Here is a 23,350-nt window from a genome sequence, read left to right as displayed (position 1 = left end):
ACGTCAGGACCTGGGATGATACACAGCCCATCATGTAGGTGTGGTGGTACATGACTATAATCCCAGCAGACAGTCAGACAACATGATTACAGTTGAAGGCCCCTAGTACTTAACTTCCTTTTTATTTTCATTTTCCTCTCCTTTTGTCTTGCCGTAACTACTGTAAATTTGAATCATCTGTCTCAAAAAGTCATCATTTTAAAGGACACACACTGAAACATAGGCAGGACAGTCACAATTTCTGGGCCAGCCACAGCCACACGTTGAGACCTTGGCTTAAAACCCAAAGCAGAACTTAGGTGTACATAGTCGAAAGTATTGCACATTTAATTGTATATTTAATGTGTTTTCTATAAATAGCCTTATCCTGTACCTTTTCTTTTGTAGCCAATTTATTTTATCTAGCTTGTGAGTGTAGATTCATATCAGAACTATTCATAAAGTTTCTCTGGTTTCATTTTTAATAAGTCATTTTCCTCCTGTTTCTTACAGTAAATTGTTGGCAGTACTGATTATATTGTAGGATGTTTGCTCTGTCGCTCTCCACGTGTCTTAAGGCATGTTGTTTGTTGTTTTTTGTTTTTGTTTTTGTTTTTTTTTTGCACAGTATAGCTCTCATATGGCCCAGTGAATGGCAAATGATTCAAAAACTCTTTGTTGTGGATAAAGTAATTAAAATCACAAGAATTGAAGTGGGAGGCGTAAACCCTTCTGAAGTGCAGTATATTTCTGAGCCTAGTAAGTTTGCACGTTACTCTTTGTTCCTTTCATTAAAAGTTTACAGTTTAAAGGGGGAAGGGAAGGGAAGGGTCTGTCAGTGCTCTATTCTCTGGCAGACCCATGAGCCGTCCTCTTCGGAACGTTTTGTACACAGATTTCCTCATCGTTTGCCTGCAGCCTAACATTTCAGTTATTGAAAATGCTGTGTAGTAACTGATACGGGTTTTTGAAACAATTCTTTACTTACTTCTGCTTTACTGTTTTTTAGATCTCTGTCCAGATTGCAGAGAAGGCTTGTTGTGCCAACAACAGAGGGATCTTCGAGAATACACCCAGGCCACCATCTATGTCCACAAAGTTGTGGACAACAAAAAGGTATCATGTCTTCTTGTGGGCATGACTGGGGGATGTAGGGCATCAAATCTGCCCACTTAGCGTTGAACTTGGGCAGTTGGAAAATAGTAGGAGAATTTCCATTGCTGTCTGAGTTCTGGTTTAAAAAATTGCCCTCTCTGTGGGTTTAGATGTTGTGGGAGTATAGCTGGGAGTGTAACAGGACAAAGAAAGCCTGGCTGAGCCTCAGTATTGATCTGAAGGGCAGGTGAAATGGGAAGGAGTGGTTTCAGAGCATTCTTTCTGTATTAGTATTGACCTTGAGAGGAGAGCGTGAATGCCAATCAGTTGCATTCCAGGGTCTGGGAGAATTAAAGGCAGTTGGTTACTAAATCCATTGCTTAAGAATGCTACCTTAACTAATTAATGCATTATAGGTATAGAGTTGTATTTTATAAATTAAAACAAAGGCTTTTATTTCTAAAGATGCTGAGAACAGAAACATAATGTAAGCATCTCCACTTCCCCCTGAATATCCTTAATCCTTTTGACCGTCAGCCCATTTACATCGTAGAAGAAGCAGCCATTGTATAATTTGAGTTTAGTAGCTATATCCACAGTGTTATGCAGAAGACAGATTTTTGTTTTGTTTTGTTTCTGTTTTTCAGTTCCTATGTCAGGTGAGTCATAACCCATAACTCCAGTTCCAGGGGATTTGATGTTTCTGGTTTTTGAGGCACCTGAACTGTGTGTCTCAGAATGAAAAACACAATTAAAATAAAACTAAATAAGAAAAACAGTTAATAGAAAACCAAATAAAAAATAAAAACAATTAGAAATAAAACTAAGCCAGGCATAGTGGTGTACGCCTTTATTCCCAGCAGAGTTCATGGCCAGTGTAGTCTATATAGTGAGTTCTTGGACTGCTAGAGGTACAATAGTGAGACCCCCCCATCTCAAAATAAATAAAATAAAGGTACATGAGTACCTTTATTAAACTTTGGGGTCCGGGAAGCTGACAGGGTTAGGCTACAAGAAGTTAAAGATCAAAGAAAGTGGCCCTGGTTCCTGATTCAACCACATCTCCCAGGGAAGCCTCTTCCCCTACCAAATGCTCAATTAGGGCCTGACTTATTTTTCTCTGATCCTGGCACATTCAGGTGATGAAGGACTCCGCTCCAGAGTTAAATGTGAGTAGTTCTGAGACAGAAGAGGACAAGGAAGAAGCTAAGCCAGATGGAGAGAAAGACCCTGACTTTAATCAAGTATGCATTGAAGGTCTTTTCATCTTTGTGCTCCTGGTGTCTCTCCCCTGGTTGGGATATTGTTCGGAGTCCCCTTTTCACTTGTTCTGTATTTGTTTTCTTTAGAATTAATTACTTTTAAGAAAGAAAAAGTAGCTAGGTATGGTAGCTGGGGTGGTGCGCACCTTTAAAGCACTCAGGAGGTGGAGGCAAGTGGATCGCTGTGCCTGAGGGTAGCCTGGTCTACTTAGAGAATTCGAGAACAACCTGGTCTCAGAACAAGCAAATAAAAAAAAAAAAAGTGCTGAATGGGGCAGTTTGTGATTAAGACCATTGAGGATGCTGAGGCAGGACAGCCCACCTGTGAGTTTGAGGCCACTTTTGACCCAGAGTGAGGCTGTCTTTAGAAAAATTAAAAAGGAAGGGAGGCTGTAATGAGGTGATGGCACAAGCACAGTCCTGCTCGCTTGCAGTCGAGGCAGCAGAATTCAGGGTTTGCAGTCACCAGGTCTGCTTAGTAGAATGCTTGGTCCTCTTAAAGAAACCTGGGTTTGGTTCCCACCACCCACATCAGGCAGTTTAAAATTGCCTATAACTCCAGCTCCAGGGGATCTGACACCATTTATGATGATGGCTCAGGAGATAAAGGCACCAGCCAGACCTGATGACCTGTACTCCCTGGAACTCATACTGGAGAGGTAGAGAACCAGCTCCTGCAAGCTGTCTTCTGACCACAGACACGCTAATGACACAAAATAAAATGCGATTAAGACAATAATTATATGTATTTGGGTGTGGGTATGTGCTCATGAGTTTAGGCCCCCTCAGAAGCCTTGGTTATCCCTTTTGTAGCCATTCCTAACCACTAAGTCACCTCACTAACACCCTTAAAATATTTTTGTTTGCTTTTGGAGGCAGGGTTTTTATGGTCCTGGAACTAGCTCTTGTAGACCAGACTGGCCTCATCAAACTCATGGATATCCATCAGCCTCTGCCTCCTAAGTGCTGGGTTTAAAGGTGTGCACTACCACTGCATGGCTAAAATTTTTAATAACAATAAAAAATTTTTTAAGGCAAAAGTATATTTTAAGCAGCAAAAGAATGCTAAAACTAGATGCATGAGTATCTTGTATGTTCAATAGCCATGCAAGTTTTTGGGTTTGGTGGGGTTTTTTGTTTGTATATTTGTTTGTTTTGCTTTATTGTTTTATTTATTTTTTTACCCTGACAATTTCTCTATATAGCCATGACTGTTGCTGTCCTGGAACTAGCTCTGTAGACCAAGGTTGTCTCCACAAAACCCAAAGAATGGTTTCTGTTAGGATTCCCAGTCCTAATGTATAGAAAAGTATTCTAATAGGAAGTATAAATGGATATGTGGATGAGCTTCAGGTTCTGGAAAATAAACAGATTATTGTGTTCCTTGAATAGTCTGTAGATCACTTTATACATTTTCAGGCTTTGAAAGAAGATTTATGTGTATGTATATGTATGCACCATGTGAGTACAGGTACCCACCGAGGCCAGAAGAGCCTCTTGGTTAATATGCTGGGAACCAAATATAGGTCTTCTGGAATAACAAACCCCAGATTGGAATGAACTGAAATTTACTGTGATATCTGCTCACGTCCAGTCTTCTTTGTCTTCATTTGCTCCTCCCTCTCTGTCTGCTGCCTCTGTCTGGGTTAATGTTAGTGCACCCACATCCGGCTGATACTGATGTTTTAAAAACTAGGATATTTCTAGTTAATGTTTGACTTTTAATACCTGTAATATTTTTACCCTGAGATAGGGTAGTTAAGTTACATTCATCCCTCCTCTCTTGTGTTGGAGTGGTCCTCTGCCTCCTCCATTGCAGAAAACAATCTCTGGACTTGTCGGCACACTGATATTACTGCCTTATTTTTAAGTAGAATATGAAAGTCTTTAGGCGAGTTGGAGAGGTGGCTCAGAGGTTAAGAGCACTGACTGCTTGCTACTCCTCCAGAGGTACTGAGTTCAATTCCCTGCACCCACATGTTGGCTCACAACCATCTATAATAGGAACCGATGCCCTCTCCTGGCAGGCAGGTATACATGCAGAGCACTCATATATAAAATATAAATAAATACACTTTTTGAAAAAGTCTTAAGTCTTAGTTGCCTCAAGGTAAATGTTGCTTGTAGTTACCCAGCTATGCTAGTGTAGAAGGATGTGCAAGTATTTGTTGTCCATGCTTTGTTGGAATCTTAAAAATAACCTTAAAAAACAAACAGAGCAGCAAAACCCCTGAAGCAACAAAACCACACGGTTTTATGCGCGCCGCCCTTTGACCATGGGCAGACAGATTGTAGTTTCCTTTGTTAAACTTGCTAGCCTGTGGCCTTGGTGCATTCTGTGGTAATGTGGGATTTCAGTTTGTTTTCTAATTGAGGTGCTCGACTACCCTATTCAAATCTGTGTGGTGTGACGGAGCCAGGTTTTCTTTGTTGTCTCTCTTCTACTTTTTGAGACAGGCTTGCAGGCTTAGCAGTGCCACGTAACCAAGGTTGGCCTTGGTCCCGTAGTCTTCCTGTTTGGCTTCCAGGGTGCTGGGTTTACTGGTGTGGCCGGCCACATTGCCCAGCTGTGATATGGACCTAGGAGTTTACAGATGTGTTTCTTGTTGGTCTCCGTTTTCAGCTTGATTTTCAGCCCAAGTTGTTTAGCAAACTCTACATTTTCATGTGATTCAGACTTTGAAAGGCTGACTGTTTCTCTGAACAGCGTTTTGTTCACTGTGGTCATGACCACAGCCATGTTTTCAGGTGGGTGTGGAAGTGCTGTCCTCAGTTGTGGATGGCAAAAGATTTCACGTGTACAAATATGATGCAGAATGTTGGAGAGCATTGCTTTTTACGCCATAATTATTTTGTACACATTATAATTTTCTTCCATCTTCCTTCTCCATGTTTGGATATTGTAATACTCTAGAATGTTTTAAATACTTTTGGTTCAGGGCAGGGCAGGATCTCTTCTAACCCTCTGTTCAGAGCATAGTAACTAGTCCCTGGGGTTACCTAGTGTCTTCAGAATGTCTCACACACACACACACACACACACACACACACACACACACACACACACATCCATTTTTTCTCAGAACATGGTGGTTGGTTGCAGTGTAGTAAATCCCTGCCATAAATCGAGGCCTTAGTGCTCCTTAATGGAGTTGAGCAAATCCCCTTCCCTCCTCTCTAAGCCAGATCAACCCAGTTCTTTTCCGTGTTATCTGAAATTCAGGTTAATGATACACTCAGTGGGTATCACTTAGGTAATTGGAAGCCTTTTAAAACCAGTGGCCGGGAAAGGAACAACAACCAGTGTGCTGGCTTTAGTGGGTTGAGATGAGTTAAAGAACAATAATTCCAGGAAAAGCCTTTAGACCCTTGTACAATCAGTTTGAGAAGATCTTAGTTACTGGGTAGGGCATGCGGTGAAGTTGGGTTTGTACAGTTGTCTGTAGATGATCCCTCTTCACAGTCAAGTTGTCAGATACTGTTTTCAGGACGGCTAATTTTTTTCTTGTGAATCTTAGAAACACATTTGTGGGCGTGGAAGCTTTGGCTAGAGTGGGCAGAACCTTGCCAGTAGGCAGCACCCTGAGACCAGGTTCTTGTGGAGTCTGTGCCCTTGTAGCTGCTTTATGAATTGCAAAATACATTTATAATATGAATAAGGCACATATGTCCACAGTGACCCCAGCACCCCCTTTCACCACAATTGACACTCAGTGACATCTTAGAAGCCAGAGAAGAGCTACAGTTATCCTGATATAATTAAACCAGAAAAGAAGGATTTTGAAAAATCACACTTTTATTCTCTGGCCTGCTTAACAGGCAGGGACCTCTTGTTAACCTCTCAGTGAGGCCTTTGTAAGTAGAGAGCCACCACACACTAATCCCACCTCTGGGAAGACAGGATCACCCACTGCCTGGAGAACATAGCACGTTCAAGGCAGACCTACATAATGAGATACTTTCAAAACAGACCAAAAAAAAAATGTTCTAGAACACTTGGCTCCTTGCTATTCTCTTTTCTGAAGACTGGTACAGCCTGTATCATACCTGCATATATATAGTCCTGTGCTTTTGTGGATGTTTAGGGCAGTTGCAGTGCGTAAATATTTGATCTGAGTATTCCAGAGGTAAACACAGCTTCCTGTGTAATGTGTATAGTGCATTTGAGAGAGGCTAGCAGGCACGATTCCCCGTGTCCTCTGAACCCAAGTTGATGAAACTGCATGGTCTGTGTGACTTGGGTGGTTTCCATCTAGCCAAGGGTCTTGGTTCTTAACAGTGGTCTGTACCCTGGTAGATGAGCATTTCTATAATGTGCAAGCTGTGCTCGAGCATTCTTTAGTTTCACAGGACTATAGTCAAAGATGTTTCCCTTCACCACTGATATGACAAGAAGCACATTGCTTGAGTAAAGCCTGATCTTTGATTTTACAGTTGATATTTACTTCCATATCATTCTCAAAATGAGCCAAGGATGTGGCTCAGTTGGTAGTGTGCACATCTAGCATGCAGGAGCTCTACTCTCCGGTCCCCAGCTCTGTAAATCCGAAAGGTTGGCACACCACTATAATCTTGCCACTATGAAGGTGGGGACAGGAGGGTTAGTTCAGGATCAAGACCATCCAGTGAGACAGAGGGAACTGTAGGCTAGGCCTGTGGCACACATACACACATCGTCTGCGTCCCTCCCCCACACCCCCAGAAATGGTGAGACCGAGGGAGCTGTAGACTAGCCTCTGGTACATGACTCCCCCTCCGCCTCCGCCCCCTGAGAAAATATGTAAAACAACTTAAAATTTATTTACATAGTTCTATAATCTTGAAATTTCAATTTATTGATTCATTTGGGTTTTTCTTTAGATTAACTTTCTCATACATTTGTTTATTTTGTGTATATGTGTGTGGATACAGTAGAGGTTAAAAAGACAGCAGGAGTTGGTTCTCATCCTGCCCCATGTGGGTCCTGGGGAACAACCAAACTTGCAAACTACCTTGATCACTTGATCATTGTGGTCACAACTTCTTAACTGGAACAAAAAAAAATAGCCATTTTCTCTATATGCAAGTGATACTTAACTGTGCGCGCGCATACTTGCCTTCAAGTGGAAGGCATCAAGAGAACTAGTTTAAACATATTAATTAGATATTACATAACTGTCAGGCTTGGCAGTGATGGCCATCTCACCAGCCCTGGGCCTTGTTGTCTAGCCCTAGGCTGGTCTTCAGAATCCCTGCCTTCTCAAGTGCCAGGATTAGAAGAAGGTCAGCACAACTGATAATTTATTGTTTTTCCTTGTTGGAGGTGAAACTTTATTTTCTTTTTAAGTGTTTTCTATAACGAGCATTTAAATTATTTACAAGCAGTTATAAGTTTATTTTTACTTACACACACACCGTATATGTGAATCCACTAATCTGCAGAACCTTGGACTCCCTGTGTTGGAGTCAGAGGGTTGCTGGAGCAGTTGTATCCAGCTTCTGTTTGCCTGAAGAACCTTCCGAATAGGGTAATCTCTTTGGGATCTTGTTTTTAGAGCAATGGAGGTACCAAGCGACAGAAGACGTCCCAACAGGGCTACGTGGCCTACCAGAAGCAGGTTATCCGGCGGAGCACGAGGCACAGAAAGGTGCGAGGAGAGAAGGCACTGCTGGTGTCAGCTAATCAGACATTAAAAGAACTGAAGATTCAGGTGAGGGAAATTGAATGTCTTCCTGGACTCTCAAGGATTCTGTGAGTTCCTCTCCACATCTATTTTATGTAGTTACCTTTTTTTCTGGGACTGAGACATTACTAATCTGACTGCTCATGGTAGTAATTCAATGGGAGAGGACTTTCTGAGTTTTAAATGCTTGTAGGGCCCCAAGTTAAAATGTTCGTTTGTTCGGTTGATTTTTGGTTTTTCATGATGGGGTTTCTCTGTGCAGTCCTGGCTGTCCTGGTACTACATCTGCCTGCCTCTGCCTCCTGAGTGATGGGATTAAAGGTGTGTGCCCACATTCCTGACCATTGGTGTGAAGTGTTTAAAAGGGCACAAAGGACAAGGAAGTCCTCTCTGTTGGTAGTAAAGCTCCAGATTCATCCTGGCGTTGATTCTGTAATATCCCAGAGATACAACATGGTTCTTAAAGATCATGTATCACTATTTTGTTGAGGAAGTGTTGAGACAGGGTTTCTCTGTATAACTCTGGCTGTCCTGGAACTTGCTCTATAGACCAGGCTGTGCCTCTGCCTCCTGAGTGCTGGGATGAATGGTGTGTGCCACCACTACTACTTTACAAGAATGACCTTGTACCAATTTGGGTGCTATCAGTTTCTTTAGGTCCCCCATGGTGTTATCAGTGCTAAACCTGACATGGACTTTCTTCCACAGAAGGTTGTTGCAAACTACCTTGATCACTGTGACCACAACCTCTTAGCTGGACCAAAACAAAACAAAACAAAAACAAAAACCCCCTTAGTTTTCACAGTAGCCAGCCTTTGTATGCAGGTGGCAAGTGATAGTTTATGTACATATACTTTTCTTCAGGTGGGAGGCATCGAGAGAGCTTGTTAATCCATAACAAACCCAGGTTTGTTTCAGGATAATTGTTCCCTCTTTTCATGGCTGGACTGTGAGTCTGTTACTGAGGGAGAAACAAACAGCACTAGGAACTGCTTATTAGGATGAGCCAGGAGCTCTCAGCACACTTTGTTTTTGTTGTTGATTTTTTTGTTTTCTATTTGGTGTGCACACTTGTATGCCTGTGTGAAAGTGTGTGTGCACTCATGCACGTGGAGGCTAAAACTATCTACCTTGGCTCCTTCTTCCATCTTATTTTAAAATTTTATTCATTATAAATTTTTCAGTGTAGAGTCCAGAAGAGGGAGTTGTGAGCTGTCCCAAATACGTGCTGAGTACCAAACTCGGGTCCTCTGCTAGAGCAGCACTTACTATTGACTGCTGAGCTCTCTCGCTCTCTCCAGTTCTCCTACTCAGATTTTTAAAGTATTTTATGTGTGTGTGCCTGAGTATATGTATATGTACCAAGTACATGGCAAGAGCATAATCTTCTTAAAGTCAGTGAATCACAGGTCCCTGGAACTGGAGTTATAGACAGTTGTTAGCCACCATGTGAGTAACAAGTGCTCATAACTGCTGAGCCATCTCTCCAGCCCTACACACCTACTCTTTTGGTTTTGTTTTTCGAGATCTTTGGAGCCTGTCCTGGATCTTGCTCTGTAAACCAGGCTGGCGTTGAACTCACAGAAATCTGACTGTCTCTGTCTCCCTAGTACTGGGATTAAAGGTGTGTGCCATCACCAGACAGCTCATGCCCACATTTTAATGTGGATTCTGGGGATCAAGCATGGAGTCTCAAGCTTGTTCAAAAGTGCTTTGCTGTTGTTAACATTTCCTTGTTTCTTTTGCATGCGTGTGGGTCTGTCTGTATGGTAAGTCAGAGGACAGTTTTTCTGGGGAAACTTCTTCTCTTCTTCAGTCATGTTCTAGAAACCTAATGCAGATGGCCGGGCACAATAACAGTACCTTTACTTGCTTGAGCCCTCTCACCACCTATCTTAGTCTGGGTTGTTGCTGCTGTGATGAAACATGATGCCCAAAACATCTTGGGGAGGAAAGGGTTTATCCGGCTTACAATGGAGGAAGTCAGAATAAGAACTCTAGCAGGGCTGAAACCTGGAGGCTGAAGCTATTGCAAAGACCATGAAGGAGTGCTGTTTATTGGCCTGCTTTCCACACTTTGTTCAACCTTCTTTTTTATAGAACCTTGGACCACCGGCCCATCTATGACCCCAGCCACAATGGGTTGAACCCTCCCCCAGCGCTCACTAAGAAAATGCCCTGTTGCTGGTCTTATGGGGACATTTTCTCAATTGAGGGTACCTCTTTGAAATGATTCAAGCTTATCTAGTTGACATAAGCTAGCCAGCATGCTGGCTCCAATTAAATTTTTTCTTATTTATTTGCATGTTTGTCTGTATTGTGCCTTAGAAAATCAGAGGGGTGTGGGATCCCTTGGAGCTTGATTTACATACAGTTGTGAACCTCTGTAAGAACAGCGTTCTGTTTATCTCTCCAGTTCCTCCTGTTGTTTTGTTTTTGAGCTTTGCTAAGTACACCTGCCTATCCTATGTTGAACTCGCTAAATTGATCAGGTTGTCTCAAATCAAACTCCTGCCGATGCCTCTCATTTCTTAATATTTTTGGTGACATATTATTTGCTAGAATATTTTTACATATATTTATTTGTTTACTTGTTTTGTGTGTGAATATGTTTGTTTTGTGTATGCATTTTTATTTTGTATGTAGATATGTTTATGGGCGCACGTGTGCTATGGTGCACTTGTGGTCAAAGGACAGCCCATGAGAGTTGATTCCTTTTGACCGTGTATGTCTCAGACTTGGATCATCAGGCTGGGCAGAAATTGCCTTTGCCCCAGGTTATCTCACTGGCCCTGTTTGCTAGGTTTTTAATTCATCTTTAGCTTTCTTTATATATAGTAGTCTTTTCCAAATTGTTGTTTAATGCCCCATCCATACTCTCACTTGGAAATCTATAAGGTCACACACACAGACAGTTACCCAAATTCTTTATGATGGTATCACTTCTTGGTATCAGGGAAAGTTCCATAAGTGTGCGTTCCAGTGGTATGTCTCAAACCCTCAGCAGAAAGAGCTGATAAATTCAAGATGTCCATGAAAACCAATCTGGCCCCTGTGGTTTGAGTCACTGTTGAATCTCCAAAAGTTGACCACGCTCCCTTGTCTGCTGCCTTTATGTGGTGGCATTCATGGCCATGCATTTTTCTTGTTGCTGATATTTATCGTTGTAATTGAGGCAAAAGTACAGGCTTCTTTTGAGGGTGTTATGTGTTCCAGATTGTCCTGAGAACAGCATTTCCCTTGGTTGAACCCACGGCTCTGAAAATAAATGTGTTGGCATAATATCTTCCCTCTGTTGTTGTGCCCTTTACATCTGAGAAGGCTTGTTTCCATCACCGCTTTTCTGCCTGTCAGTGGTAAACCTCGAGCATTCAAAACCTTTAAATTACAAAAAGAGCCCCTGTGGACAAGGACGCTTCTGAAGCCTGTGCTGCTCTTATTATGGATCACTGTTTTTGAAGAATAAATCAGAAGGCAGCAGAAATAACCTCTCCCCCTGGGAGTGTGTTACCTGCTTGGATGAACCACTTCACGGCAGCAGCTGTTCAGATGAAACCCCCACACGCTTTTTCCTCAGTGATTTCTTTGTAGTGTTTCCTCTCGTCTCCCGCTCTTGTGAATCAAACAGGACTGAAAGGAAGGGCGGTGGGATGGAATTTCCCCTTGCTGCCCAGTGCTTTCAGAGCTGCGGCCCTTCTGCTGCAGCTGTGTGAACATACATGTAGTTCTCAGTTGTTGTTGGTAGGTACTTTTCTTTTGTAGACATTTTAAAATTATTTATTTTACATGCATTGGTGTTTTGCTTACATATATGTCTGTATCAGGGTATCAGATACTATGAAACTGAGTTACAGCTGTGAACTGCCATGTGGTTGCTGAGAAATGAACCTGGGTCCTCTGAAAGAGCTGCCAGTGCTCTTAACTGCTGAGTCATCTCTTCAGCCCCAGTAGGTGCTTTTTAAAAAAAGGGTTGTACTTCATTTTCTTTTGTAGAATGAAGCCTTTCCTTTGGGCACACTGCTCTAGGAGAATTGGGTGACAGTCTGTGCCACAGTCAAGGTTGTATAGATAGATAGTAAAGAAAGTTTATTGTTTTGCATAGTTGTTTGGATAATCCAGTCATGTTTCTCTCCTGTTGGTTTGTTTTGCTGAACAAATACTCAAATCTAGACATAACTCATTCTTCCACTTCCCTTCTCCAGTGCAAAATTTTATTTCCCCAAAGATGTTGTGTGTCATTGGCCCTTAGGAAGGGGGGTGGTGTTTGGGCACAGGGTGAAGTGGCTGAGGCATCTACATTTCCTTGCCTCAGTTATGTGGGAAATTGAAGTCTGGCAGCTCTGCTGCTCCTGGAATGCTCCCCAGTGAGGAAGCAGGTCACTATCAGGCAGCCTGTGTTGTATGCTGACACTCAGGCTCTGTACTGGCCCATACAGCTGGGGAGGTACTGTCCGTGGACCCCTGCCTTGATTTGTCTCTCTTCTTCGAAACCACTGCTGTCTTCCCAGCACCTCTTCCGGGATACCTTGTCTTAGTCCCTGTTAGAATCCTGCATGTAAGTTGTGTCACCCCATAAGGACTGCTGACCTGCCTGCCCTGCATTATCTGGAGGCATTTTCCTAGTGTATACTTCCATTGTCTAGTGCAGTACTTGTCATGTGCTGGCTTAATGAAGGCCACAGTCATTTTTGAACACACTTTGTCTATACTCACACACAGTGTGTCAATCCCTCAGAGATGGTACTGCTATCTCAAGGGATTTGGTACTTGACCCATCCTTCTCATGGAGTGGGCATTTCAAGATAAGCCATCCTACATTGAGAGGAATGAATGCGACTGTACCTGTGTGAAGTCACTGTCACCCATCTCCATCGAAGCTCTGCTGGATGTGCTGATGAACCTGTTACATATTGGTGTGCTGTTCTGGGGTTGGCAGTTAGCCTTGTCTGTACATCCTACACAGCAGGAAGTATAGGAACGAGGCTTGCTGCTTCAGAAAGTTCACTGGCAATACCGTGCCCTTGTCACCTCTGGGTGTTCATGTCTTTTTGAGAAATCCAGGTATCATTCTTACCTGATCAGAGCTCTTATCTGTAGCCAGTTTTAAAGTCACTACTGCGGTAACCATCACACCAGCCCTTTCTGCTGCACAGGGAGCTGGGGACTGAATTCCTACAGATGATCTGTCTTTCTGCCACCAAGGAGAAGAAAGTATTAAAGCTGGATGACTCCCTTAGCATCAGGGATAATGGTGTAATAAGATTGGGTGCTTAAAAAGGGGGAGGGGGGGCTGGAGAGATGGCTCAGTGGTTAAGAGCATTGCCTGCTCTTCCAAAGGTCCTGAGTTCAATTCCCGGCAACCACATGATGACTCACAACCATCTGTAGTGAGGCCCTCTTCTGGCCTGTAGACATAGAATTCTGGCCTACAGACAGAATATTGTATATATAATAAATATATAAATAAATAATAATTTAAAAAAAAAAGATTGGGTGCTAAAGAATTACTTTTGAAGAGTTTATCTTGGCTGAGTGTGGTAATGCATGCCTTTAATTCCAGCAGAGGTGATTGGATCTCTTACGGTTGGAGGCCAGCATATCTATATAGTGAGTTCCAGGATACTCAGTGCTAAACATAGTAAGAACCTAAGTGAAAATAAATAATTAAAAATTTCACATGAATGTTTTTAAAACTGCCTTACTTGTTAAGAATAGTAATAGTGTTACTATTGATGTCTGAGTGCCTTTTCAAGATTCCTTCTGCCCTCTGGATGTAATTGCAATCCAGAAATGACTTAAGCCATTATTGGTTATTTTGAGATAGCAGGGATTAAATTTAGGGCCTTGTCCTACTAGATCAGTGCGCCCTCACCGAGACAGAGTGTCACTAAGTTAACACTGACTGATCTGTCCTAACCTCCCGTCAGTTATTTTAAAACTTTCTGAATCTGAAAGACATTGAAGGAATTGTGTGTTTTCTATTGTATTTGACTTTTGTTGCTTGGCCAGTATTGGAATACGGCACGTAGCCCTTCTCTGAAGTTGTATTTTGGTCCCCAGAGACTCAACACTGAGTCTAAGAATATTGACAGTTTGTCCGAATGACACAGTCCGGGCTGCTGGCTAATGAGAGAAATGTAGCTGGGCAGTGGTGGCACATACCTTTATTCTCAGCATTCAGGAGGCAGAGGCAGAGGCAGGCGGATCTTTGTGAGTTTGAGGCCAGCCCATTCTGCAGACCAAGTTCCAGGACAGCCAGGGCTACGCAGAGAAACCTTGTCTTTAGAAACCCGAACCTTGCTTTTAGAAACAATTTTGTCCAAATTTGTGTGGTGGTGGTGTTTCTGAAATGAGGGTCTCAAGCCAGCCTAGAATTCTGTGCATATGTTTTGTTCTACAATGGAACCTCTAAATTCAGAAAGACATCATGCATTAACCCCTCCATAAATGAACTATAAGCACCAGACAACTCAATCCTAAAAATGTTTTTATGTGAGCATTCATACTTGTTTGTGGAAATGGTTTTGAGTGAGACCATGTACTTGCTTATGATGTGATGTAGGGCACCTTAGAAAGGGGGTGATCTTGATGAAGTGTGGGTGCAAACAACACAGCCCTATCTTTGAGCTCCTCCTGATAGACTTGGGGAGGCAATAGGACACTGAATCAACCGAACTGAATGTCTAATTGTCTCTGTTCTCTGAATTCCTAAGGCTTGGCCTCCTGGGGACACTCTCTAGCATTGTAGCAAGTGGACTGGCTGCTTCTGTACTTTGGAGCCTTTGGATTTTTTTCTGTGTTTTTTAGAATCTGTTTTATGTTTTCAAGGGTGTTACAGGGCTCATTGCTGTCCTTTGTATAGACCTTGTTTCTTTTCTATTGCCACAGATCATGCATGCATTTTCAGTTGCTCCCTTTGACCAGAATTTGTCGATTGATGGAAAGATTTTAAATGATGACCGTGCCACCCTTGGGGCCCTTGGAGTCATTCCTGAGTCTGTCATTTTATTAAAGGTAAGTAGTAGCCGTCCAGCTGGGGCCTCAGGTGTCAGTTCTGCATCCCTGGTAGAGACTATGCAGTGGTGGTGAAGCAGCGTGGGTCCTTGAAGGGCAGGAGTTCTCAGGGGCTGGGAGCTTTTGCTCCCTCTTGGTTATCCAGCTCTGATAGAGGCTGAGAGGAGGCCAGCACACCTACCGCTTTCTGTGTACTACAGTTAAATGGGTCTCTCCTCGTGGTCCTCTCTGGATTTTTATGTGGCTTGGTGTTTGTGCTGTAGACAGTCAGGACAGACAGCACTGCCAAGACTATCACCATCCCTGCCTCATTCCTCCAGGTTGATTTTTATCTGGCAAGAGGTCAGCTTCTCCAGACCACAGATCTGTTTTTTATTCTACTCATGGAAGGAAGGCTTGAGCTTGGGTCAGGATTGACTGTCAGCCCATGAACCACCACACTGGATTCAGCTCAATGACCTGGTCTCTGGTTATGATTTCTATGTCGGCACCTCCTCTTGCATTCTCAGTTTTACTTGCCATGTGTGCACACACTCCTTTGGTTTGCTTATTTTATTGTTGTTTTAAGACAGGGTCTATATAGCCTAGGTTGGCCTTCTATGTTAGCCTCCTGGTTGCTAGGATTACAGCCAACCACCACTGTGTTTTATTTTGGACTAGCTGGAGTCTAGACTAGTGTGGCTTCTTTGCAATGCTTCCCTCTTTAAGAAAGAGCAGAGAAGAAGAGTGTGACCTGTGAAAGAATTGCTGACCCCGTTGATACTTAAATTTTCATCATCATTTTAACAAAATAGGTTTCTTTTGCTGTGATAAATACCATGACAACAAAGGCAACTTGGGAAGGAAGGAAGGTTTATTTCAGTTTACGGTTGTAATCCATCATGAAAGGGGGGCAGGAGCTGGAGCCAGCAGCTGTGGAGGAGTACACTTTACTGGCTTACACTTTGTGTCTTACTCAAGCAGGTTTCTTTTTTTGAGACAGGGTCTCACTATGTAGTGCTGACTGGCCTGGGACTCACAGGCCTGCCTTTGCCTCTGGAGTGCTGGGATCAAAAATGTGTGCCATGCCTGGTTACACCTGCTTTCTTATACTACCCAGGACCACCTGCTCAGGGACAGCACCATCCACATTAGTCATAAAATGACCCTCAGATTTGCTTACAGTCCTCTCTTCTTCCCACATAACTCTAGTTTGTGTTAAGTTGACAAAAACCTAGCCAAGACACAACAAGTATGAAAAACTCTTTGAGGAGAGTAGGGCTTCTTGTGATTTCATTTGATAGCAGCACAGTGGTGTGGCTTGCACTTCTGTATTGCTTCATGGGCATGGACTGAGGCTTCGTTGTCTGACGTGCATAGGACCAGAGATCTTGGGTTTTGAGATATTTGTGTATATATAATGAGGTATGTTTCATATATACCCCATATACACAACCTGGAGGTAATTTCATACAATATTTGTAAGTAATCCATTTAAGGAGTTTGCTTATAAACATTTTGTACTTTAGATACCCTAATACAAGCTCAGAAAGAAAATTTTGGAGTTAGTGATGCTCTCTACATGCTGGTACAGAAGAGAGGGGTGCTAAGGCACACTGTTCTGTTACATAGGAAACCCCAGTAGAACAATCCCAAAAATATCTGGCCTGGGTGGGCATGTTTTTGTAACTTATCCTGACACAACGAGGCAAACACATCTACGTCTGGCATGTCTGGTCCTCCCATCCTGACTGTTGTGGAACTGTAGTCTATGTAATTGATACTGTTTACCTGTTGAGTTGTTAGCCTCTAGACTAGCTAGTTGCACGGCTCCTGTAGCAGGTCTGCAGCTGGATTTTGGACTGGTCATCCACTTTCCCCTGCAGTTATCTCCCCTTAGACATGACTCCTTCACACCTTCCCTATTTAAAGCTGTTCGTGGGGAAGACAACAGCGCTCTGCCTCGTACAGTGGGCCAAAGGAGCCTACACTTATATTTGCCAGAGCATTTGTTAAGTCTGAGCAAGGCCCCTCCAGCCCAGTGCCACTTTTTGTACAAAACTAGGCAATACTGAATGGATGAGCATTGCCCATTAGCCACCTGTGAACCAAACTTTTGCTGATGTAACCAGCCCAGCTACTGGCCCTGAGGGATCTGAGCTTGTTTCATCCGAAACAAGTCCTCTGTAGACTGGAAGTACCAGTTTGCGTCCCCAAGGTTAGGACTGAGGAGAAGGGTTTGAACTGTGAGACAGGATTTGTAGCCAGTATTGGAACCAAGACCAGGCTTCAGGGTGTGGTTAGCCTGTTCTTCCTTAAGCCCCTCCTCCCATGTGGCTCTGAACTGTCTCCATTTGTTTTCTAGGCTGATGAACCAATTGCAGACTATGCTGCAATGGATGATGTCATGCAAGGTAAAGACCAGTTTGCTTTCAGGACCTGGTGATGAATTTAGGATATGGGGTTATAGAGAGAGGCTGATGTGCCCTGGGCTTTACTTTTAACCTTGAAAAAGAACTACTGGATGCTCTTAAGGTAGAAAACTTCCCAGTATTGGTCATAGTATGGGGTAAAGTTTTGGGAAGTAGAAAGCAGGGAGAAAAGTCATTGTTTATTAACATGAGGAAACTGGAAAAAAAGGTAAGCCTGGGGGCAAAAGTGGTCAAAAGGAAGTTTGACCTACATGGAAACAGGAGGCTCTGCAACCCCAAGGGTGGGCACACTTTGCCCCCTGTTTATGGAGAAGCAGCCTGACAACTGTACACCCTGCGATCCTTGCCACTCAGTCCCAGCACATCTGTGTCACCCTGGTGCATTGGGTTCCTCGGATGACAGCTATAGGAAGAATTTGCACTAAAAGGCTTGTAACAAGGCCTGTTCTACAACAAGCAGAAGAGTGCTCCCCTTAGCCCTCCACTTGCTCCAGTGCCAGGGGAGTCCCTCTCCAGGGAAACAAGCCAACACAAGAAAGTAAGTTCCCACTAGGCAAAAGCCAGTTCATTTCCTGAGATGGTTGTGACTCTACTGATGCCCAATGGTGGAGATTTCAAAAGCATTCAGTTAGTTATACACTTTACATGTTCAGTATAAGCAGCCAGAGTCACATCACAGCCAAGGAGCAAACTGAGAACATGAAAACAAGGGTTTTCATTGAATAAGCTAAGAAGGAATAGTATAGGGCACACCGGAAAGCTTAAAGATGGCTCATAGATAGCTGGGGCACAGCAGCACATGCCTGCAGTCCCAGCGCTTGTGAACTCGGTGCCAGTCTGGGCTATTGTATAGAGAACTTGTCGTAGAACTAAATAGAGCTACAGAGAAAAGGGGTAAATGGTAGCTAGGACATATATATATAAGAGGGACATTTCTTGGGGGGGAGTTCATAGGAATAAAAACTGATTGAATAAGGCTATGCTGTAGTCAGTCAGTGAAGAACTAAGGATGCTTTCTTGGTTAGAGGTGGCCCATGCAGGTGACCAAGTCTGCTTGCATGCCTTAAACTCACAGTCTCTGAAGTTACCTGCCAGCATGCTATGTGGGGATGCACTCTTAAATAAAGGGCTGGTAGAAGAAGGAAGTTACTGGGACCAGGCATGGGACAGGAAGTACTAGGAGGTGGGAAGGGAGATCTCAGAGCGTAGTTTGTGTACGTCAAGTAGTATAGGCATTGGTCCAGACTTGGGAACTGGACATGGATTTTAGGATGAGCTTTCTGCAAGGATGATGGAGGTGATGGTGACGGCCTTGAAGAGGTTACTGCAGCTAGACGCAGAAAGAGACAAAGCATGTGATTTGTGCAGGAATTGCCCGGCACTAAAAGAGAGCATATAAACAGTGGAACTGAAAGCACCATTGGAAGCTGGCATACAAACTGGGTATTGCCAAGGTGGACTAGGTGGTAGAAGAGCTAAATGTCCTTCACTGGAAGATTGTCAGAGGTTAAGATATGGAAAACAATAAAAATATCTTATTCAGAAAGAAAACTAATTTAGCACTTGTACAACTGAGACAGGAGAATTGCCGCAAGTTCTAGGCCAGTGTCACTTACATAGTGTGAGACTCAGTCTCAGAAGTAATTCAAATAGAGCTGGAATGGCAGATAAGAGCTCGTTTTTCTTATAGAGGATCCAGGTTGCTTCCCAGCATCAACATGGTTGCTCAGAACAATTTATAGCTCCAGTTCCAGGGGTACATAGAAATGGCATGCAGACAAAACACTCACACATAAAAATTAAATCTCTAACAAACAAAAAGGAAGGGAACTAAATATCAGAAAGAAACTGCTAGAGAATCTCACAGTGGGATTTGTCATGTTGGAGTGACAGGAGGAGAGAAGACACAGCTTCCAGAGGTCAGCCATGAGGTTTCCAGGCATGCCGCAAACGTTTGCCTTTCTAAATAGTGTGTGTGTGACTTTAATGACGAGGCAAACAGATCATTGCTACCATGGGTTCGAAAGGAACCATTCCAGGTGACTAAGGCAATTAAAAGTTATTTTAAACTCCTCATCTTGAGGCATTTGACATGCTCGCAGTAACTGTCTTTCACTCTGGAATTCTTTTCTTCTGCAGTTTGTATGCCGGAAGAAGGATTTAAAGGTAAGGCCTTTGTCGTGCTTCCTCCATACCAGAGCCACACTGGGACTCTTCATTAACCTGAAGGCTGGAATTTGATTTTAAAATTTAATCTAATCCAAGTCTCGTGACTGGAATTAATTTTCGCTGAAATCATTTTTATTCCAGCTTCTCGTTCTTGCTTTCCACACTGAGGCCTGAGACTGGCCTGTGTGTGAGGAGCACTTCTTTGGTCTCCTTTCAGGAAGGCTGGGAAGTAGTGAGTAACATTTCTAGATTTATATTTAACCTTCTGCCCAAATCTCCTATCAGCTTCATCTCATCGGGGCAGCTGGTATGTAAAGGATAAGAGTTGGTGCCGGGAGAGTGTAGGCTTATATCAGGTCAGGGCCGGTTTTGTTAATTATGAAGATTTTCAGGTGGAGTCAGTGCTGCCTTGTCTTCTCAGCACTGTACCTGTGCAAATGCAGGAGTTGCCGAGCTGCTTCTGTGTCCACCACTCCCAAGGTCTGTTGGCAGGTTCGGATTCTTCCCCAAATGGAATTGAATCAACTGTCAGCAGTTCCTCACCGGGCAGTGCCAAAGCTCCTGGCCCAAATACCTCCTTCCTTCCCATGTTGCCCTGTTTTCTGAATGTGAGCACCACAAAGGAACTCCTGGCAAGATCTAAACAAAACAAGGCATAATATTCCTTTTTGGACGTAGCTGTAAAATGAAAGCATCAATCAAACCCAGTTAGCTTGTGTGATATGCATAGGAATCCATGGCTATCAACCAAAATGTGATTTCACTGAGAGCTTGGAGTCTGCTGGTATTTTGTCTTGATCTTCAATGCCAGGGCCCCTGTGTTCATTTGTTATGGTCGATATTCCTTGTTGACACATTCTTGCCAAACAGAATACACAAACTCTTAATTTTAGCCCTCCCTCCATGTGTGTTCTATTTCAGGTACGGGTCTGCTTGGACATTAATCTTTGACCACTTGCTGACTGCCAAGGAATAACCAGAAAGGAAGAGGAATTTGACATGTTAGGGCATTAAAGAAAAGGTGGATTTAAGAATTAAACTTTTACCTGGCTCTTCCAAAAGGCAAAAGTCCATTCAAAGAGACTGTCCCAATTGCCTTATGTCAAATAAAGCAGATTGCACTGATGGGCATCAGACGAAGGAAATGTTTCAGATTTTCTATTTAAGTGGTGGTGGGAGGGAGAGGGTGAGTAAGCAGCGTAGCAGTGGAGTAAATCATGTTTACACGTGAGATTTGGAGCCACAGGAGGGAGTAAAGTCCTGGTCAGTTTCATACAGATGCCCTGTTCAATTGTGGATTTGTGTGGAAGTGCGTGGGATAGCATCCTGCTCTGAACTCCAAGTGACTGTCTAGAGACACGACCTGCTAATCAGTACCTGTCTTTGACCCTTACTCATCTTTCAATAAAGCATGAATGTGAAGAGTTTGCCACCATGGAACATGTCTTCAGAGCTCTACTGCAGGTCAGCCACAGCCCTGCCGCCTGCTCGCTGTCTGTCCGTGCTGGGGAGAAAAGCACCCATGTGCTCTCCCTCTTAAACCCAGCACTGTTTCAGTTTTCTTACGTCATTGCATTGGTGGTGGGAGATGCTCAGTTCGTAGCAGCAAAGCAAGCATTCCCTGCACGTCTGGAGAACAGGACGGAAGAATGCAAAGCTGGACCGCAGCTCCGTAGGCAGAAGGGCCTCCCGCCCTCCAGCTCCACTTTCCTCAGACCTCACTTCTCTTTGAAAAGCATTCTTCTTACACGCTGCAGAGGGACATTTTGAAAAGAGAAACGAAAGAGTATGCGGGTGTGCTGTCTCCAACTCAGGATCACTGTTGGTAGTGAATAGCCTAAGCAGCGCCTGTATCCACAGGAACAAGGGTTTGAATGGAGCGAGAGGTTGGGGTTGAAGGGCTGGCCAATGGTTGGCTTTTTGCATTTTCTCTGTTGAGTAGGTGTGGATATGTTTGTGGCCACTTTTTTTTTTAACCTCTAGTTTGTTTAAATCTTTGCCTAACTGATATAAAAAGAGCTGATCTCAACATTAGCAGCATCTTTTGACAGCCCTCTTCCAGTACTTATGGCTGCTAGGTAAAACTCCCAATGTGGTGTTTGTGTTTGCAATGACGAGTTTGTGTTCTGGAGGAGGTGAAGTGCCCTGTGCAGGGCCAGGAGAGCCACATACCTCCCAGGAAGTTACACTAGGTACGCCTTCCTGTGGACACAGGGACTCAAGTGACCCTGGTTTCCAGATCTGTCCTCCTGAGCACCACAGAAATGGGACCAAGCCTCACTCCAAAAGCTCACTCTTTCCTAAAGCCAAGACACTTAACAGGTCATAGGGTATTGACAGATGACCTTTATTGTCCTTACAAAGAAGCCCAGAGCCTGTGACTTTTGGACAAAGCATCACGAACAAGTGGTAGTGTGGATAAGTGACAAGAGCTGTTGTTTCTCCCCCTCTTCTGGGATTGAATGTGGACGAGCCAGTTGCATAGCTTATGTTTCTTTACATCATGTTAAAATAACAACCATTAACTCTTGTCAGGCAGATGCAGGTGGGGCAGACCCAGTTTCAGTGTGCTGCAGTATGCTTCCGCCCTGACAACCTGTGTGGCTCTGCCTCGCACCCCTCACACTGTCGAGCCTTATTGGAGCTGCACCTCAGGTCCCAGAACAAGGCCACCCCCAAGCAGCTCAGGATCCCTGGGCTTTGGCTTCACAGCTTGAAGTAGATAAATTTTGGAGAATATGCACTTGTACTTAGCAGTTGCCATGTTCCTGCTTATTAATATGTGCTGTTTGGTTGTATTTTGAGATGGGGTGGACTTAAAGCATAGGCTAGCTCTTCTACTGCCTTCAGAAATGGCATTAAACCAGAGTGTTACACTCCAAGCTTCTTCTTTGTATGTTTCCTTTTTGTTTTCCCAGACAGAGTCTCCTGTAAGCCCGCTGGCCTCAGACTCACTCTGTAACCAGGATAACCTTGATCTTCTGATCTTCCTACTTCCTCCCAGGTGCTGGGATTGCAGGCATGTGGCCACTGTGACAGATTTCATAACGTGCTGAGCCCCAAGCACAGCATCATGCAGGCTAAACACACATTCTGCTTACTGACCTACATCCCCAGCTCTCCTTTGTATATTTCTGATCATTCTTTAATCCCAAGCAAATGTGTAGAGTCGCCTATGCTGAAACGATTATTGCCATTACCAGACATGTAGGCTATCATTGGATGTCCTCATTCCGAGAGAAAAATTTCTTTTCTGTATTTATGAACTTTATTGTTGAGAATCACTGTCAACCTTTCTGCCAAATTAAAGACACTTGTGTCTCTGTTTCCACGGATGTTAGTCCAGAGTGAGTTCTTTGTCCTTTGACCTGCCAGTGTTGGTCTTCCATCCCAGGTCTGATCAAATCCTGGCCAACAGCAGACACCGATGCTCAGTTTAAGTGGCCCACTTTTGATACCTAAGAGATGATTTGTCTTTTCAGAGCAGAGAAGCCCTTCGTTTTCCGGAAGCAGCCAGGCAGGTCACCAAGTGCTCAAGGGTAGTCAGGGTACAGGGAGGTAGTACAGAGTGCAGGCTTGTGAACAGTGTTGACCAGGTTCAGTACAATTCAGACCCCAAATATAAAAGGGCAGACAACACTGCACAGCTTCCCTGAGGGCCATGACATGGTGGGTGTGTAGGAAGGTGTATCTGGTTTCCTAGTAATTCCACCCTTAACTGTGTTAGCAAGGAAAGCTGCTGATGGTGGCCTTGCTT

The 23,350-nt window shown here is 43.6% G+C and overlaps 1 protein-coding gene across 3 annotated transcripts in view; it reads left to right on the top strand.

Annotated features, from left to right (window-relative positions):
- The window catches only part of Usp48 (ubiquitin specific peptidase 48), a 72,821-nt gene extending 49,893 nt beyond the window's left edge, over positions 1 to 22,928 (top strand). For all 3 annotated transcript variants that reach the window (XM_048443288.3, XM_048443287.3, XM_048443289.3), the window contains 8 exons: positions 608 to 738; positions 989 to 1,095; positions 2,214 to 2,318; positions 7,871 to 8,026; positions 14,888 to 15,013; positions 17,358 to 17,406; positions 19,564 to 19,590; positions 20,515 to 22,928. In XM_048443288.3, the coding sequence (XP_048299245.1) occupies positions 608 to 738; positions 989 to 1,095; positions 2,214 to 2,318; positions 7,871 to 8,026; positions 14,888 to 15,013; positions 17,358 to 17,406; positions 19,564 to 19,590; positions 20,515 to 20,537 (724 nt within the window). In that variant the 3' untranslated portion in view covers positions 20,538 to 22,928. The remainder of the gene's footprint in view (positions 1 to 607; positions 739 to 988; positions 1,096 to 2,213; positions 2,319 to 7,870; positions 8,027 to 14,887; positions 15,014 to 17,357; positions 17,407 to 19,563; positions 19,591 to 20,514) is intronic.
- The last annotated feature ends 422 nt before the right edge of the window (positions 22,929 to 23,350 follow it).

The sequence above is a fragment of the Myodes glareolus genome, chromosome 6 (genome assembly GCF_982192425.1).
Source record: "Myodes glareolus chromosome 6, mMyoGla1.1, whole genome shotgun sequence".
Lineage (NCBI taxonomy): Eukaryota > Metazoa > Chordata > Mammalia > Rodentia > Cricetidae > Myodes > Myodes glareolus.
Note: the sequence above shows the minus strand (reverse complement) of the source record. Positions and strands in the feature narration are given on the sequence as shown.